Source organism: Somniosus microcephalus, chromosome 12 (assembly GCF_052327205.1).
Source record: "Somniosus microcephalus isolate GS21.2 chromosome 12, FLI_Smic_1.0, whole genome shotgun sequence".
Lineage (NCBI taxonomy): Eukaryota > Metazoa > Chordata > Chondrichthyes > Squaliformes > Somniosidae > Somniosus > Somniosus microcephalus.
Window position 1 is genome coordinate 200,603,709 of NC_140998.1, and position 19,649 is coordinate 200,623,357.

Genomic DNA, 19,649 nt, shown 5'->3' on the forward strand with positions numbered 1-19,649 from the left:
AGGAGGAGGAGACAGAGGCGGGGGGAGGAGGAGGAGGGCGAGACAGAGGCGGGGGGGAGGAGGAGGAGGAGGGAGAGACAGGCGGGGGAGGAGGAGGAGGGAGAGACAGAGGCGGGGGGAGGAGGAGGAGGAGAGAGGCGGGGGGGAGGAGGAGGGCGAGACAGGCGGGGGGAGGAGGAGGAGGAGGAGGAGGGAGAGACAGAGGCGGGGGGGGAGGAGAAGGAGGAGAGACAGGCGGGGGGAGGAGGAGAGAGAGACAGGCGGGGGGAGGAGGAGGAGGGAGAGACAGAGGCGGGGGGAGGAGGAGGCGGGGGAAGAGGAGGAGGAGAGACAGGCGGGGGGAGGAGGAGAGAGGCGGGGGGAGGAGGAGGAGGAGAGAGACAGGCGGGGGGGAGGAGGAGGAGAGAGAGACAGGCGGGGGGAGGAGGAGAGAGGCGGGGGGAGGAGGAGGGAGAGACAGAGGCGGGGGGGAGGAGGAGGAGGAGGAGGGAGAGACAGAGGCGGGGGGAGGAGGGGGAGGAGGAGGAGGGCGAGACAGAGGCGGGGGGAGGAGGAGGAGGAGGAGGAGGGAGAGACAGGCGGGGGAGGAGGAGGAGGAGGAGGGAGAGACAGAGGCGGGGGGAGGAGGAGGAGGAGAGAGGCGGGGGGAGGGGCGAGAGAGACGGGAGGAGGAGTGGAGAGAGAGATTGGAGATGGTGATTCTTCCAAGAGCTCCACGCGGAGAAAGGAGTGAAACCTGCGCAGTTGCTCAGTCGCTGCCCCAGATAGTGGGTGTAAAACCAGCCTGTCCCGGGAAAGTGAGGCTGGGCTGGGGGGGAAGAGTTCGGCGACTTCAGCTCCTCGATCTGATTATCCGTCTCCTTTCCAGGTTGCACTTCTCCCTGGACTTCAGACGACTTGACTTTTCCCTGAAGGTGGCAGAGTGGCGAGAGACTCGACACCGGCGGGCACCAATGGAGACAGAGAGCGCGATGGTCATCGAGCACCAGTACATGTGCTCGGAGTGCGGGCAGCTATACAACACGTTGGAGGAGGTCCTGCTGCACCAGCAGACTCATGTGGGGCTGCATATCTATGTGTGCCCCGAGCTGGAAGAATCGGAGATCAAGGAGCTGGGCGAGTGCGAGCCGGAGAATCGGTTTCCAGTGTTTGGAGTGCGGACAGCTGCTCAACACCCCGGAGGAGCTGCTGCAGCACCAGGGCATGCACGCCAAGGACGGGCTGGTCTGCAGCAAGCTGGAGATTGGCAGCCACATCAGCCTAGCGGAGAGCACCCACCATTACGAATGTTCGGAATGTAAGCAGGTCAGTGTTGAGGGATTTCTGTCTGCTCGGACTGCAAAGAGTAGCCTGCAGTGCAATAAGTGAAATAGAAAAGACCCCTGCAAATTCAAACCGAAACAATTCTGGACACCACCTTTATAGGAAGGTCATCAGGAGAGGGTGCTGAGGAGGTTTAGCAGAATGGTACCAGGGATGAGGGACTTCAGTTACAGGGAGAGACTGCAGAAGCTGGGGTTGTCCTTCTTCAAGCAGAGAAGGTTAAGGGGAGATTTAATAGAGGCGTTCAAAATCAGGAAGGGTTTTGATAGAGTAGACAAGGAGAATGTTTCCACTGCCAGGAGGGTTGGTAACCAGAGGATACAGAAATAAGGAAATTGGCAAAAAGAAACGAGGGGGTGATGAGAATTTTTTTTATGATCACCTGGGCTAAGAGCATGAGAAATAGGAGCCAGGAGTAGGCCATACAGCCCCTTGAGCCGGCTCCGCCATTCAATAAGATCATGGCTGGTCTTCGACCTCAACTCCACTTTCCCGCCTGATCCCCATATCCCTTGATTCCCCTAGAGTCCAAAAATCTATTGATCTCAGCCTTGAATATACTCAACGACTCAGCATCTACAGCCCCCTGGGGGCAGAGAATTCCAAAGATTCACAACCCTCTGAGTGAAGAAACTTCTCCTCATTTCAGTCCTAAATGGCCGACCCCCTTATCCTGAGACTATGCCTCTTAGCTCAAGAGTCTCCAGCCAAGGGAAACAACCTCTCAGTATCTACCCTGTCAATCCCCCTCAGAATCTTGTATGTTTCAATGAGATCACCTCTCATTCTTCTAAACTCCAGAGAGTATCGGCCCATTCTATTCAATCTCTCCTCATTGGACAACCCACTCATCCCAGGAATCAATCTGGTGAACATTTGTTGCACCGCCTCCAAGGCAAGTATATCCTTCCCTAGATAAGGAGACCAAAACTGTGCACAGTACTCCAGGTGTGGTCTCACCAAAGCCCTGTACAATTGCAGCAAAATTTCCTTACTCTGATACTCCAACCTCATTTCCCCACATTATACTCCATCTGCCACCTTCTTGCCCACTCACTTAACCTGCCTCCATCCCTTTTCAGGCTCTTTGGACTAGAAATTCGGTATCGCCCCTTCTGGGGCGCGATTATCGGCCGGGCACAAATTTTAGCGCCTGGTGCAAATTATCACCTCCGACTGCAAGCTTGGCTTCTATCACCCCTGGAGGTGATTGGAGCGCTAAATCAGGCGCTGCACACCTCTCGTAAGACGCTAACGCCAAGGAGCGAGGCGCTACCTCAGAGCACTGGTGAAGCTTAGGTGGTCAGTTAGCAATGGAACACAGGCACACTGGCGCCGGCCAGTTCTTAAAGGGGAGAGTCGATCTTGCTCTCCAGCCACACCCTGCTCATTGCAGCCTTGAATCTCGGCCTGGAGAGACCTGTACATCAAATCTGCTGGAAAGAACAATGGAGAGGCCCAGGGAAAGAGCTCGGAGTGCAGCCCCCACAGTCTCTTCTAAATCGATACAAGGAAGGTCAAATCAAAATCAACCTGCAAAGTGCTGCTCAGTAGCCAAAACTCCTTCACACAGCGTTGAATCTCTCCAGAAGGCGCTCTCGCTCTCTCAGAATCTCTCTCTTGGAATACGTGGTGCAAAAATGTCTCCCACAAGAAAAGGCAGGAAGAGGGCGCCTTTAAATAGTGCTCCCCCAGCCCCTTACCGACTGCAAAGCGTTCCCTTCAACCTGTCGATGCTAGTGGCAGGCGGAAAGGAAGGGGGCGTGACTCAATATCCGGTCCGGGGCGTTGCATGCTCGACTGACGTCACGATCTGCCGGCGCAGGAGATCGTGGCAATAGTGTTTAGCGCCACCGCAAAAACTCTGGTCAATTTCACGAGCGGTGCAAACATCGCCGCGCCCGGGCACTAGTTGCGTTGCGCCCCATTAGCACCCTCTTAGGGCGCTAACAGGAGGCGCAAAGCAACCGAATTTTACCACCCTTGAGTCCTCACAACTTACTTTCCCACCTAGCTTTGTATCGTCAGCAAACTTGGATTGGGAGAAGGGGAAGTGCAACGAGACCTGGGTGTCCTTGTGCACCAGTCGCTGAAGGTGGAGCAGGCGGTTAAGAAGGCAAATGGTATGCTGGCCTTCATAGTGAGAGGATTCGAGTACAGGAGCAAGGATGTCTTGCTGCAGTTGTACAGGGCCTTGGTGAGACCACACCTTGAGTATTGTGTGCAGTTTTGGTCGCCTTATCTGAGGAAGGATGTTCTTGCCATGGAGGGAGTGCAGCGAAGATTCACCAGACTGATACCTGGGATGGCAGGAATGACACATGAGGAGGGATTGGGCTTATACTCGCTGGAGTTTAGAAGAATGAGAGGGGATCTCATTGAAACTTATAAAATTCTGACAGGACTAGACATACTAGATGCAGGAAGGATGTTCCCGATGGCGGGGGAGTCCAGAACCAGGGGTCACAGTCTAAGGATAAGGGGTAAGCCATTTAGGACAGAGATGAGGAGGAATTTCTTCACCCAGAGAGTGGTGAACCTGTGGAATTCTCTACCACAGAAGGCAGTAGAGGCCAATTCATTAAATATATTCAAGAAGGAGTTAGATATATTTCTTAAGGCTGAAGGGATATGGGGAGAAAGCAGGGACAGGGTACTGAGTTTGGATGATCAGCCATGATCTCATTGAATGGTGGAGCAGGCTCGAGGGGCCGAATGGCCTACTCCTGCTCCTATCTTCTGTTTCTGTACATTACTCTCGGCCCCTTTAAATCATTAATATAGATTGTAAATAGCTGAGGCCCCAGCACCGATCCTTGCGGCACCCCACTAGGAACAGCCTGCCAACCTGAAAATGACATGTTTATTCCCACACCCTGTTTTCTGTCCTTTAACCAATCCCCTCTCTATCCATGCTAATATATTACCACAACCCCTTGAGCCCTTATCTCATGCAACAACCTTTTGTGTGGCACCTTATCGAAAGCCTTTTGAAAATCCAAATATGCTACATCCGCTGGTTCCCTTTTATCTACCCTGATAGTTACATCCTCAAAAAACTCTTAATAGATTTGTCAAACACGATTTCCCTTTCATAAAACCATGTTGACTCTGTCGAATCATAATGGGCCGTATTTTGCGACCCCCCCTGCGGGTGCGTACGTGCCCGTAGGGGCCACGCAAGTACCAGTTTCAGGCATGCATTGAAACCCGGCACTTGCGATCTGTCACGAATTCTCCTCTGCGGGAAAAGTGCCTCTGCGGGCGGAGAGTTGCGTTTTTTGCACAACTTCCGCCCGTTGAATGCCTGTCCAATTCCTACGCCTGGTAAAAACAGGTGTAAGGCCTGCTTTTACCAGCTTAAGAGTTTGAAAAAAAAATAGAAAAATGAAATTTGATAACTCATTTATAAATTAAAAACTCTTCAAAAATGTAAGTTTATTTTTAGCCCCGTTAAAAATATTAATTTTTTTCCTAAAAAATTTAATTTTTGTTTAAAATATTCAATTAAATGGCATTTTAAATATGTAATGTTTTAAATTTTTAAAAAATATCTTGGTGTATTTTTTAGGTGATCCCCATTCATACTTTTGACCGTTCCGTACGTACAGAGCGATCAAAAGTATGAATGGGGATTCCCTTCTTCCATTGGTTGGGCCAGCCCACGTGATCCCAGGAGCGACTACGAACCGCTTGCGCCCCTGGGATACGTGGGGCTGTGCCGGCGCGGACCCGGAGAGGCCCAGGATCGCAAGCCGCCATTCCACCCGGGCCACCAGGTACTTTCACAAAGCCTCCGATCACAAATGTCGGCCCATTATGATTTTCTTCGTGCCCTGTTACCACTTCCTTAATAATGGATTCCAGCATTTTTCCGACAACTGATGTCAGGCTAGCTGGACTGCAGCTCCCTGTTTTCTCTCTCCCGCCTTTCTTGAATAGCGGTGTTACGTTTGCTACCTTCCAATCCACTGGGACCATTCCAGAATCTAGGGAATTTTGGAAGATCACAACCAATGCATCCACTGTCTCTGCAGCCACCACTTTTAGAATCCTAGGATGTCGGCCATCAGGTCCAGGGGATTTGTTGGCTTTTAGTTCCATTAATTTCTCTAGTAGTTTTTCATTACTAATATTAATTACTTTAAGTTCCTCCCTCTCAATCGACCCTTGGCTCCCCACTATTTCTGGTATGGTTTGTGTCTACTGTGAAGACATACAAAATATTTGTTTGCACGTCTCTGCTATTTCCTTATTCCCATTATAATTTCTCCTGTCTCGGCCTCTAAGGGACCCACGTTTACTTTTGCTACTCTTTCTTTCTTTTTGCATACTTATAGAAGCTCTTGCAATCTGTTTTTATATTTCTTGCTAGTTTACTATTCTATTTTCTCCCTCTTTAATTTTTTGGTCATCCTTTGCTAGTTTCTAAAACTCTCCCAATCCTCAGGCTTACTGCTCTTGGCAACATTCTAAGCCTCTTTTAATCTAATACTATCCTTAACCTCTTTAGTTAGCCACGGAGGGATCACTTTTCCCGTGGAGTTTTTATTTCTCAATGGAATGTATATTCGCTGAGAATTATGAAATATTTCTTTAAATATTTGCCATTGTTTATTTACCATAATATCTTTTAATCTATTTTTCCATTCTACCTGAGCCAACTCATCCCTCATACCTATGTAATTGGTTTTGTTTAAGTTTAATACTCTAGCTTCGGACTTATGTACGCCACTCTCAAACTCGGTGTGAAATTCTATCATATCACACTTCCCCAGAGGATCCCTTACTATGCGATTACTAATTAACCCAGTTTCATTACACAAGACAAGATCTAAAATAGCCTCTTCCCTGGTTGGTTCCATGACTTAATTGTTCTAGGAAACTGTCTCGAATGCATTCTGTCCTCCAAACTATTCTTGCCCAGTTGATTTGTCCCATCTACATGAAGATTAAAGACCCCCACGATTATTGCATTACCTTTGTTACAAGCTCCTCTTGTACTCTGTCCAACGGTATAGCTACTGTTCGGGGGCCTATAAACTACTCCCACCAGTATTTTCTGCCCTTGTTATTGCTTCTCTCCACCCATACTGATTCTACTTCCTGCTCTTCCCAGCCAAGGTCCTTCCTCACTACTGTCCTTATGTCATCCTTTATTATCAAGGCTACCCCTCCCCCCTCACCTCCTTTTCCATTCTGCCTGTCTTTTCGAAACGTCAAGTACCCTGGAATATTTAGTTCCCAATCTTGGTCACCTTGCAACCTCGTCTCTGTAATGGCTATTAGATCGCAGCCATTTATCTCTATTTGTGCCACTGATCCCTTTATCTAGTTGCAAACGCTTCGTGCATTCGGATAAAGAGCCTTTCATTCTGACTTTTTACCATTTTCCCCTGATCTGACCGTATTTGCTGATGCGCTATTACCGTTAAACACTCTGTTCCTTCCTGTCACACTTTGCTTATCTTTGCCCAAAGCGCTACACTGCTCCATTGCCTTGACTTTTCTCTAGATTTAAAAATTTCCTCACACCTGAACCCTCCTCTTTTCCCCCCCCCCCCCCCTTTTTCTTTTAATGTAAAGCCCTATGTATAGCCCCAGTTACTTGAATTGCCAGCACTGATCCCAGCCTGGTTTAAGTGGAGACCGTCCCAATGGAACAGCCCCCTCTTTCCCCAGTACTGGTGCCGGTGCCCCATGAATCAAATGGGATGCACTACCTGAAAGGGTGGTGGAAGCATATAGCTTGAATGGCTGCCTCCTCTGCTCTGACTCTGTACTGACTGACCTGTTAGAGCTGTTTCGGGAATTATTTTGACACAATTATTCATTCTGTCCTACCAAAAATAAGTTGTGTCTGGACAAAAACTTTTGAGTTCTATAACAATGGGGTACCAAACTGGTGGGTACAGGTCTATTACTGTATAACACTGGGGTACCTAAGAAATAAGAGCAGGAGTAGGCCATATGGCCCCATAAGATCATGGCTGATCATCGACCTCAACTCCACTCTCCCGCCCGATCTCCATATCCCTTGATTACCCTAGAGTCCAAAAATCTATCTATCTCAGCCTTGGATATACTCAAAGACTCAGCATCCACAGCCCTCTGGGGCAGAGAATTCCAAAGATTCATCACCCTCAGTGAAGAAATTCCCTCATCTCAGTCTTAAATTGCCTGCCTCTTATCCTGAGACTATGCCCCCTAGTTCTAGACACACCAGCCAGGGGGAAACAACCTCTCAGCATCTACCCTGTCAATCCCCTTCAGAATCTTCTATGTTTCAATGAGATCACCTCTCATTCTTCTAAACTCCAGAGAGTATCGGCCCATTCTACACAATCTCTCCTCATAGGACAACCCTCTCATCCCAGGATTCAATCTAGTGAACCTTCGTTGCTCCGCCTCCAAGGCAAGTATATCCTTCCTCAGATAAGAAGACCAAAACTGTGCCCAGTACTCCAGGTGTGGTCTCACCAAGGCCCTGTACAATTGTAGCAAGACTTCCTTACACTTCTGTGTTTCCTGTACGAGGACACCTAAATCTCTCTGAACACCAACATTTAATCGTTTCTCACCATTTAAAAATATTCTGTTTTTCTATTCTTACCAAAGTGAATAACCTCACATGTCCCTACATTATACTCCATCTGCCACCTTACTGCCCACTCACTTAGTCTATCTATATCCCTTTGCAGACTCTCTCTGCTCTCCTCACAGCTTCCTGTCCCACCTAGCTTTGTATCATCAGCAAACTTGGATACATTACACTCGGTCCCTTCATCTAGGTCATTAAATAGCTGAGGGCCCCAACACTGATCCTTGCGGCACCCCACTAGTCACAGCCTGCCAACCTGAAAAAGATCCGTTTATCCCTACTCTGTTTTCTGTCTGTTAACCAATCCTCTATCCATGCTACTATATTACCCCAACCCTATGAGCCCTAATTTTGTGTAATAACCTTATGTGGCACCTTTTCGAATGCCTTTTGGAAATCCAGATATACTACATCCACTGGTTCCCTCTTTATCTACCCTGCTAGTTACATCCTCAAAAACTTTGTCAAACATGATTTCCCTTTCATAAAACCATGTTGACTCTACCTAATCATGTTATGATTTTCTAAGTGCCCTGATACCACTTCCTTAACACTGGATTCCAGCGTTTCCCCGACGACTGATGTCAGGCTAACTGGCCTGTAGTTCCCTGTTTTCTATCTCCTTCCTTTCTTGAATAGCGGTGTTACATTTGCAACCTTCCAATCCGCTGGGGCCATTCTAGAGTCTAGGCAATTTTGGAAGATTAAAACCAATGCATCCACAATCTCTTCAGCCACCTCTTTTAGAACCCTAGGGTGTAGGCCGTCAGATCCAGGGGATTTGTCGGCTTTTAGTCCCATTAGTTTCTCTAGTACGTACTTTTTCTCTACTTATACTAATTACGTTATGTTCCTCACATTCATTAGACCCTTGGTTCCCCACCATTTTTGGTATGCTTTTTATGTCTTCTACTGTGAAGACAGATACAAAATATTTGTTTTAACGTTTCTGCCATTTCCTTATTCCCCATAATTTCTCCTGTCTCAGCCTCTACATAAGAACATAAGACGTAGGTCATTTGGCCCCTCGAGCCTGCTCCGCCATTCAGTAAGATCATGGCTGATCTGATCTTGGCCTCAACTCCAAGGCACTCTTAAGGGACCAACGGTTACTTTTGCTACTCTCTTCCTTTTTACATACTTGTAGAAGCTCTTACAATCTTCTTTTATGTTCCTTGCTAGTTTTCTCTCATTCTATTTTTACCCTTTTTATCAATTTTTTGGTCAACCTTTGCTGGTTTCTGAAACTCTCCCAATCCTCAGGCTTACTATTATTCTTTGCAACATTATAAGCTTCTTCTTTCAATCTAATGCTATCCTTAACTTCTTTAGTTAGCCACGGTGGGATCACTTTTCCCGTGGAGTTTTTGTTTCTCAATGGAATGTATTTTTGTTGAGAATTATGAAATACTTCTTTAAATGCTAGCCACTTATCTACCGCCAAACCTTTTAATCCAATTTTCTAATCTACCTTAGCCAACTCGCCCCTCATACCTATGTAATTGGCTTTATTTATGGATAAGACTCGTTTCAGACTTGGGCAAGTCACTCTCAAAATTAACGTGAAATTCTATCATATTATGATCACTCTGCCCCAGAGGATCCTTTACTATGAGATTGCTAATTAACCCCGTCTCATTACACTGTACAAGATCTAAAATAACCTGTTCCCTGGTTGGTTCCATGACATATTGTTCTAGGAAATTGTCCCGAATGCATTCCATGAACTCGTCCTCCAGACTACCTTTGTCGATTTGATTTGTCCAGTCTTGATAAAGATTAAAGTCCCCCAAGATTATTGCATTACCTTTGTTGCAAGCTCCTACTATTTCTTGATTTAATATTCTGTCCAATGGTATAGCTACTGTTGGGGGGCCGATATACTACTCTTACCAGTGTTTTCTGCCCCTTGTTATTCCTTATCTCCACCCATACTGATTCTACTTCCTGATCTTCCGAGCCGAGATCCTTTCTCGCTACTGTCCTTATGTCATCCTTTATTATCAGGGCTACTCCCCCTCCTTTTCCATTCTGCCTGTCTTTTCGAAACGTCCAGTACCCTGGAACATTTAGTTCCCAACCTTGGCCACCTTGCAATCACGTCTCTGTAATGGCTGTTAGATCAAACCCATTTATCTCTATTTGTGCCACTAGTTCGTCTATCTTGTTAGGAATGCTTCGTGCATTCAGATAAAGAGCCTTAAATTTAACATTTTTACCATTATTCCCTGCTTTGACCTTATTCTCTGCTGCACTGCTACTCTCTGTCTCTTCCTGTCACACTCTGCTTATTTTTACCCAAATCGCTACTCTGCTCTATTGCCTTGACCTTTCTCTTTAGATTTCTAAATTTCCCCTCACCTGACCCCTCAGGTCTGTCACTGTATAACACTGGGGTACAGTACTGGTGGGTACAGGTCTGTCACTGTATAACAGGTATAGTACTGGTGGGTACAGGTCTGTCACTGTATAACGGGTACAATACTGGTGGGTATAAGTCTGTCACTGTATAACGGGTACAATACTGGTGGGTATAGGTCTGTCACTAACACTGGGGTACAGTACTGGTGGGTACAGGTCTGTCACTGTATAACACTGGGGTACAGTGCTGGTGGGTACAGGTCTGTCACTGTATAACACTGGGGTACAGTACTGGTGGGTACAGGTCTGTCACTGTATAACACGGGTACAGTACTGGTGGGTACAGGCCTGTCACTCTATATCACTGGAGTACAGTACTGGTGGGTACAGGTCTGTCACTAACACTGGGGTACAGTACTGGTGGGTACAGGCCTGTCACTCTATATCACTGGGGTACAGTACTGGTGGGTACAGGTCTGTCACTAACGCTGGGGTACAGTACTTGTGGGGACAGGTCTGTCACTGTATAACGGGTACAGTACTGGTGGGGACAGGTCTGTCACTAATGGGTACAGTGCTGGTGGGTACAGGTCTGTCACCTAACACTGGGGTACAGTACTGGTGGGGACAGGTCTGTCACTGTATAACACTGGGGTACAGTACTGGTGGGGACAGGTCTGTCACCTAACACTGGGGTACAGCACTGGTGGGTACAGGCTTGTCAGTGTATTACACTGGGATACAGTGCTGGTGGGTACAGTTCTGTCACCTAACACTGGGGTACAGTACTGGTGGGTACAGGTCTGTCACAGTATGACACTGGGGTACAGTACTGGTAGGTACAGGTCTGTCACTGTATAACACGGGTACAGTACTGGTGGGTACAGGTCTGTCACTGTATAACACGTACAGTACTGGTGGGTACAGGTCTGTCACTATAACACGTACAGTACTGGTAGGTACAGGTCTGTCACAGTATGACATGGGTACAGTACTATTGGTTACACGTCTGTCACGGTATAACGGGTACAGTAATGGTGGGCACAGGTCTGTCACTAACACTGGGGTACAGTACTGGTGGGTACAGGTCTGTCACTGTATAACACTGGAGTACAGTACTGGTGGGTACAGGTCTGTCACAGTATGACACTGGGGTACAGTACTGGTGGGTACAGGTCTGTCACTGTATAACACTGGGGTACAGTACTGGTGGATACAGGTCTGTCGCTGTATAACACTGGTACAGTACTGGTGGGTACAGGTCTGTCACGGTATAACGGGTACAGTACTGGTGGGCACAGGTCTGTCACTAACACTGGGGTACAGTACTGGTGGGTACAGGTCTGTCACTGTATAACACTGGGGTACAGTACTGGTGGGTACAGTCTGTCACTGTATAACACGGGTACAGTACTGGTGGGTACAGGTCTGTCACAGTATGACACTGGGGTACAGTACTGGTGGGCACAGGTCTGTCACTAACACTGGGGTACAGTACTGGTGGGTACAGGTCTGTCACTGTATAACACTGGGGTACAGTACTGGTGGGTACAGGTCTGTCACTGTATAACACTGGGGTACAGTACTGGTGGGTACAGGTCTGTCACTAACACTGGGGTAGAGTACTGGTGGGTACAGGTCTGTCACTGTATAACACTGGGGTACAGTACTGGTGGGTACAGTCTGTCACTGTATAACACGGGTACAGTACTGGTGGGTACAGGTCTGTCACAGTATGACACTGGGGTACAGTACTGGTGGGCACAGGTCTGTCACTAACACTGGGGTACAGTACTGGTGGGTACAGGTCTGTCACTGTATAACACTGGGGTACAGTACTGGTGGGTACAGGTCTGTCACTAACACTGGGGTACAGTACTGGTGGGTACAGGTCTGTCACTGTATAACACTGGGGTACAGTACTGGTGGGTACAGGTCTGTCACTGTATAACACTGGGGTACAGTACTGGTGGGTACAGGTCTGTCACTGTATAACACTGGGGTACAGTACTGGTGGGTACAGGTCTGTCACTGTATAACACGGGTACAGTACTGGTGGGTACAGTCTGTCACTATAACACTGGGGTACAGTACTGGTGGGTACAGGTCTGTCACTGTATAACACTGGGGTACAGTACTGGTGGGTACAGGTCTGTCACTGTATAACACTGGGGTACAGTACTGGTGGGTACAGGTCTGTCACTGTATAACACTGGGGTACAGTACTGGTGGGTACAGGTCTGTCACTGTATAACACTGGGGTACAGTACTAGTGGGTACAGTCTGTCACTGTATAACACTGGGGTACAGTACTGGTGGGTACAGGTCTGTCACTATATAACACTGGGGTACAGTACTGGTGGGTACAGTCTGTCACTGTATAACACTGGGGTACAGAGTGTGACATGGGGTGGTATATATTAGCGTGGATTGAGGATTGGTTAACAGACAGAAAACAGACTAGGAATAAATGGGTCATTTTTGGGTTGGCAGGCTGTAACTAGTGGGGTACCGCAAGGATCAGTGCTTGGGGCTTAGATATTCAAAATCTATTTCAATTACTTAGATGTGGGAACTTAGTACAATGAACATAGGAACAGGAATAGACCATTCAGCCCCTCGAGCCTGTTCCACCATTCAATGAGATCGTGGCTGATCTGCGATCTAACTCCATATATCCGCCTTTGGCCCATATCCCTTAATACCTCTGGTTAACAAACAGCCATGAATCTCCGATTTAAAATGAACAATTGGCCCAGCATCAATTGCCGTTTGCGGAAGAGAGTTCCAGACTTCTACCACCCTGTGTGTGTATCCAGGTTTGCTGATGATACAAAGTTAGGTGGGAGAGTAAGTAGTGAGGAGGACTAAAGGGATTTAGATAGGTTAAGTGCTTGGGCATGGCAGATGGAATATAATGTGGAGAAGTGTGAAATTATCCACTTCGGTAGGAAAAATAGAAAAACAATATTTTTTTAAATGGTGAGAGACTGGGAAATGTTGGTTTTGAGAGACCTGGGTGTCCTTTAACATGAATCACAGAAAGTTAACATCCAGGTCCAGCAAGCAATTAGGAAAGCAAATGGTATGTTAGCCTTTATTACAAAGGGATTAGAGTATAAGAGTAAAGAAGTCTTACTACAATTATACAGGGCATTGGTGAGACCACACCTAGAGTACTGTGTGCAGTTCTGGTCTCCTTACATAAGGAAGGATATACTTGCCATAGAGGGCGTGCAACGAAGGTTCACCAGACTGGTTCCTGAGATGGGGGGCTTGTCCTATGAGGACAGATTGAGTAGAATGGGCCTATATTCTCTAGAGTTTAGCAGAATGAGAGGTTGATCTAATTGAAACGTATAAAATTCTTGAGCTTGACAGGATAGATGCAGGGAGGATGTTTCCCCTGGCTGGAGAGTGTAGAACCAGGGGTCACAGTCTCAGAATAAGGGGTCGGCCATTTAGGACTGAGATGCGGAGAAATTTCTTCACTGAGGGTGGTAAATCTTTGGAATTCTCTACCCCAATCGGCTGTGGATGCCCAGTCGTTGAGTATCTTCAAGACAGAGAACGATAGATTTTTGGATATTAAGAGAATCAAGGGATATGGGGATAGTGCAGGAAAGTGGAGTTGAGGTGGATCATCAGCCAAATTCTAAATTTGCAGATGATACCAAATTGGGGGGATAGTCAATACTGAGGAGGACTGCAACAAATTACAGGAGGACATTAATAAACTTGCAGAATGGGCATATAATTGGCAAATTAAGTTTAACACAGATAAATGTGAGGTATTACATTGTGGTAGAAAGAATAGGGAGGTCACTTATCACTTGGAGGGTGCGAGTCTAGGTGGGATAGAGGAACAGAGGGATCTCGGAGTACAAACACACAAATCACAAAGTTGCGACACAGGTTAGCAAGGCCATAAACAAGGAAACTAGGGTTTATTTCTGGAGGGATAGATTTGAAAAGTAGGGAAGTTATGCTAAACCTGTATCGAACCTTGGTTAGACCACACTTGGAGCACTGCGTACAGTTCTGGTCACCATATTATAAAAAGGATATAGAGGCACTGGAGAGGGTGCAGAGAAGATTTACAAGGATGATCCCAGAAATGCGAGGGTATACATATCAGGAAAGGATGAACAGGCTGGGTCTCTTTTCTCTTGGAAAAAAGGATGAGGGGTGACCCAATAGAGGTCTTTAAAATTGTGAAAGGTTTTGATAGAGTGGATACAGAGAGAATGTTTCCACTTGTGGGGAAGAGCATAACTAGAGGCCATCAATAGAAGATAGTCACCAAGAAATCCAATAGGGAATTCAGAAGAAACCTCTGGTGAGAATGTGGAACTCGCTACCACAGGGAGTGGTTGAGGTGAATAGTATCGATGCATTTAAGGGGAGGCTGGACAAGCATATGAGGGAGAAGGGAATAGAGGGTTACGCTGATAGAGTTAGATGAGGAAAGACGGGAGGAGGCTCGAGTGGAGCATAAACGCCGGCATGGACTGGTTGGGCCGAATGGCCTGTTTCTGTGCCTTATATCCGATGTAATCTTACTGAATGGTGGAGCAGGCTCGAAGGGCTGAATGGCCTACTCCTGCTCCTATTCCTTATGTTCTTATGAGAGGATTGTACGAGTGGATCGAAGGGAAAAAGTCAATATTTGCAAACAGCCGGTCTGAATTGTAAACCGCAAAGGCTGGCGGATGATGCTGTGAATTGTCCCCCAGCACTGTGTGGCCGCTAGTTCTTTCTCTGTCAGCCATGGCTCAGTGGGTAGCACTCTTGCCTCTGAGTCAGAAGGTCATGGGTTCAAGCCCCACCCCAGAGACTTGAGCCCCAAAAATCTAGGCTGACACTCCCAGTTCAGTGCTGAGGGAATGCTGCACTGTCGGAGGTGCCGCATTTTGGATGAGACGTTAAACCGAGGTCCCGTCTGCTCTCCGGTGGACGTAAAGGATCCCATGGCGCTATTTGGAAGAAGAGCAGGGGAGTCATCCCGGTGCCCTGGCCAATATTTATCCCTCAACCAACATAACAAAAACAGATTATCTGGTCATTATCACATTGCTGTTTGTGGGAGCTTGCTGTGCGCAAATTGGCTGCCGCGTTTCCTACATTATGACAGTGACTACACTTCAAAAAGTACTCCATTGGCTGTAAAACGTTTTGGAACGTCCAGTGGTTGCGAAAGGCGCTATAGAAATGCAAGTCTTAAGTCTTTCTTTGATTATTTCTCTGCTCTTTGCCCTTCAGATCTTCATCAGTTCAGAAGATGCGCTGGCCCATCAGCAGAATCACAGTAAGCAGCCCCTCGGCGGCACGGAGTACGTGGAGTTCGGGGTCCACGACGGCGAGAAGCTGCATCAAATGCTCATCGGCGAGCAGCTGCAACAGTGCTCGGAGTGCGGCCAGGTCCTGAGCACCATGGAGGAGTTCCTGCAGCACCAGGGCTTGCACGCCAAGGCACCGTCCCAGGACAGCTCCGAGTACCTGGAGAGCGTGCCGCAGTACGTGTGCCTAGAGTGCAGAGCCTCGTTCACCGTTCCGCACCAGCTGCTCATGCATCAGGCAGCCCACGGGCAGTCCCTCCACAGCCTGGACAGTGGCGCCGGCGCACTCGACTTTGAATGTCCGGACGTCGGGATTGAGCAGCCGGGGTCCCCGCCACTGACCCCAGACGACCAGCAAAGACTCAGCCACTGCACCGAGAGTCAGAGTCCGGTCCCGCAGCCCCCGGGGGCAGAGTGTGTCGGGGTTCCTGCAGGACAGGGCGCGGCATATCCGCAGAGTGCCCTCGGAGAGGACGGGGGTGTGGGGAGCTCGGGTTTGGTGCCGGGGGGGGTGCGGATCGCGCTCTTGGTGCCGGGTGGCATGGGGATCTTGGGTTTGGTGCCCGGGGGTGTGGGGAGCTCCCTCTTGGTGCCCGATGGGATGGGGAGCTTGGGTTTGGTGCCGGGTGGTGTGGGAGACCATTCCTACGAAAGCGCGGTGGCGCCGATAGAGCTGGGAGAGGCACCCGCAGCGCCCGGCGAGCAGCATCCGCTGCCTGGCTGCCAGGGACTGCAAACTGGCATGGTGGCACAGCCCCGAGAGCCGGCTGAGCCCAGGACGGTGCGGGGTCCGCGTACAGACTGCAAGGAGGCGTCGGTGAGCCCGGGGGAGCGGCTGGCTCCGGACAAGGGGCAGCCGTTGATGTGCGTCGAGTGCGGGAAGACCTTCACCACCGCCCGCCGGCTCCTGCAGCACCGGAAGAGCCACCAGATCCAGGCCCACAACTGCCCGGACTGCAAGCGCTCCTTCAAAAAGGCCTCGTCGCTGGAGCAGCACCGGCGCAGCCACAAGGGCGAGGTGCTGTACCTGTGCACCGACTGTGGCAGAGGCTTCGGCACTGAGGCGGCACTGGTGCAGCACCGGCGGCTGCACACAGATGACCCGCTGCACCGCTGCGGCCAGTGCGGCAAAGCCTTCAACAACATGACCAAATTCCTATACCACCGGCGCACGCACTCGGCCGCAGCCGCCGCCCCCGGCAAGACCGCCCCGGCTAAGGAGGAGGTGAAGGTGAAGAAGGAGGAGGCGGCGGCAGAGAGCGTGGAGGTGCTGGCTGCCCCCGAGGCCATGCCGGCGGCACTCCCCAGTGCCGGCCCGCTCTACGAGTGCGGGCTCTGCGGCCGCGAGTTTGGTAAGCAGTCGCAGCTCCTCCGGCACCGGCGGCTGCACAACTGCGAGCGGCGGCATAAGTGCCAGGTGTGCGGCAAGGCCTTCCGCAAGCCGGTGCACGTGCGGAACCACATGCGGACCCACACCGGAGAGCGGCCCTTCCAGTGCGCTGAGTGTGGCAAGACTTTCACCACCCTGGCCAACCTGATGCGGCACCACCAGATCCACACGGGCGAGAGGCCGCACAAGTGCGAGTTCTGCGGCCGGGCCTTTGCCCAGTCCTCCAACCTGCAGCAGCACCGCCGCATCCACACCGGCGACCTGCCCTTCAAGTGCCCCGACTGCCCCAAGGCCTTCGGCCGGGCCTCCAAGCTGCTGGCCCACCGTTATTGCCACACCGGCGAGCTGCCCTACCGGTGCGATACCTGCGGCAAGGGCTTCACCCGCCTGCGCCGGCTGGAGCTGCACCGGCTGGCCCACACCGGCGAGATCCCCTACCGGTGCCCGAACTGTAGCCGGCAGTTCGCCGCCGGCTCCCAGCTGGAGGAGCACCGCTGCTCCGGGCGCTGCATCCGGCTGCACGAGTGCGGCAACTGCGGGAAGCGCTGCAGCTCGGCGGCCAGCCTGGCGCTGCACATCCGCAGCCACACGGGCGAGCGGCCGTTCAGCTGCGGCCAGTGCGGGAAGCGGTTCACCAGCGCCGCCAACCTGCAGCTGCACGAGCGGCGGCACTCGGGCGAGCGCCCCCACCACTGCCAGGACTGTGGCAAGCGGTTCGGCTCCTCCTCGGGCCTGCTGCTGCACCGCCGGACCCACACCGGCGAGCGGCCGTTCCAGTGCGCCGACTGCCCCAAGGCCTTCAAGCAGTCCAACCACCTGCGGGAGCACCGGCGCACCCACACCGGCGAGAGGCCCTACCGGTGCGAGACCTGCGGCAAGGGCTTCGTGCAGTCCATGCACCTGCTGGATCACCGGCGCATCCACACCGGTGAGAGGCCCCACCCCTGCCCCAAGTGCGGCAAGAGCTTCAAGACCCCCTCCAACCTCCGCAGCCACCGCCGCACCCACGCCGAGCCGACCATCATGTGCACCGAGTTCGGGGAGACCTTCGCCATCATCGAGTCCGCCGACGCCATTCCCACCGCCATCGTGGAGACCATCGAGATCTACCAGACCACCCTAGATGACAGCATCCAAGTCGACGGCTTTGTATAAAAGGGTGGGGCGCGAGGGGTGGGTGGGTGGGGTGGCAGTTTCTCGATCTTTTATTCCCCGGACCGTGAGCAGAAACCCTGAGCACGGAGCTCCTGTCACGGGTGGGGGGAGGGCGTTAATATGTAAATTTTCAAAGGTTTATAAGGCAAATAATGTCGATTTAAAGAGTTTCTTTTGCTGGTTTGAGCAGAATGTGCTTGTGCCCTGTCGACAGTCCCCAGGCTGCGTGGGTTACTGGGTTCCACTTTGTCCTGTTATGTGTGAAATAGAAAAAAATTGTTACTTGAACCGTTTCCTGGTCTTTTCATTTCGTGACCGTCAAAAGTGCAAAGCTTTCTGATTAATCCGCCGGCTGCATTTCCAACCATGGTCGTTGTTGCACATCTATTGTCTTGTTGCTCTTTCTCTGGGTCGCTTTTGCCTTCTATTTACTTTCGGGTGGGAGATCGTGAGGCGTGTGGTGGGAAAAGGTGCTACAGGCTGCATGTTCTGGTGAGGGTTGTGGGGCAGATGTGTCCCTCATCAGCTGCCTTCCTATCCCCACCCTCTTGCGCCACCTACCCTTGCTACCATCCCTCACTCTCATTATACCTCTTTTCCCATTGAACCTCCTATTCAACCCCTGTATCTTTCCCTCCCCATTGCTCCTGACCTGTGATTCCCCCATCTACACACTGTCCCTAAGGGTGGGGTGGTGTTGGCCAGAGATCCCCTCCCCCTTAAAATGTTTCCCTCCCCCCCCCCTCCCCCAATCCTATTTCTTTTCTCCTCAAACTCTCGTTTGCGTTCAAATTACAACTTTTGAGGAAGAAAATGTCAAATTAGGGTAAGGAAAGACACTCTGCCTCTTTCTCTCTCAGCTGCCAGTAATTAGAATGTTTACATTTTCTAACTTTCAAGCGGGTACATTGGCTCCAAAATTCAACTTAGTTTGAAAAATGAATCGGATAATTAAGTCTTGTATATGCTTTCTGGAGATAGGTGTGTGATCAGTACTCTGGCCTTGTCACTTTTTAAAAAATAACAAACTATCAACTTTACCTGAATAAAAGCTTTTGCAATTTCTGCTCTTTTTCCTCTTCAAAGAATTTTGAGTAGAATCGAAAGAAAAAGGTGCAGCAGTTCACAGCTGCCTCCATCTATGTGTTGGGAAGCTGCTACACTGCACAATCTGCCCTTAGCTTGAAAGTTCAACCCCTGGGTGCTAATATCAAGCCCAACCTAGTGAGAGGTTGGAGCCTCCCGGTAACAAGTTTAATATTTTAAATTTATTTATGGCATGAAAAAAAGTTTCATCCAAAATTCTATAGACTCTGGAACAGTTCCCATGGATTGGAGGGTAGCTAATGTAACCCCACTATTTAAAAAAGGTGGTAGAGGAAAAACGGGGAATTTTAGACCGGTAAGCCTGACATCGGTAGTGGGGAAAATAGTGCTAGAGTCCATTATAAAAGATGTAATAGCAGAGCACTTGGATAAC

The 19,649-nt window shown here is 49.8% G+C and overlaps 1 protein-coding gene across 1 annotated transcript; it reads left to right on the forward strand.

Moving 5' to 3' along the window:
* Positions 1 to 830: 830 nt before the first annotated feature.
* Positions 831 to 18,457, forward strand: LOC147109886 (uncharacterized). Its single transcript, XM_086003917.1, is given in 3 exon segments — positions 831 to 1,139; positions 1,141 to 1,305; positions 15,548 to 18,457. Coding segments are annotated over 3 exon segments (2,973 nt in total). The 5' UTR covers positions 831 to 953; the 3' UTR covers positions 18,170 to 18,457.
* The last annotated feature ends 1,192 nt before the right edge of the window (positions 18,458 to 19,649 follow it).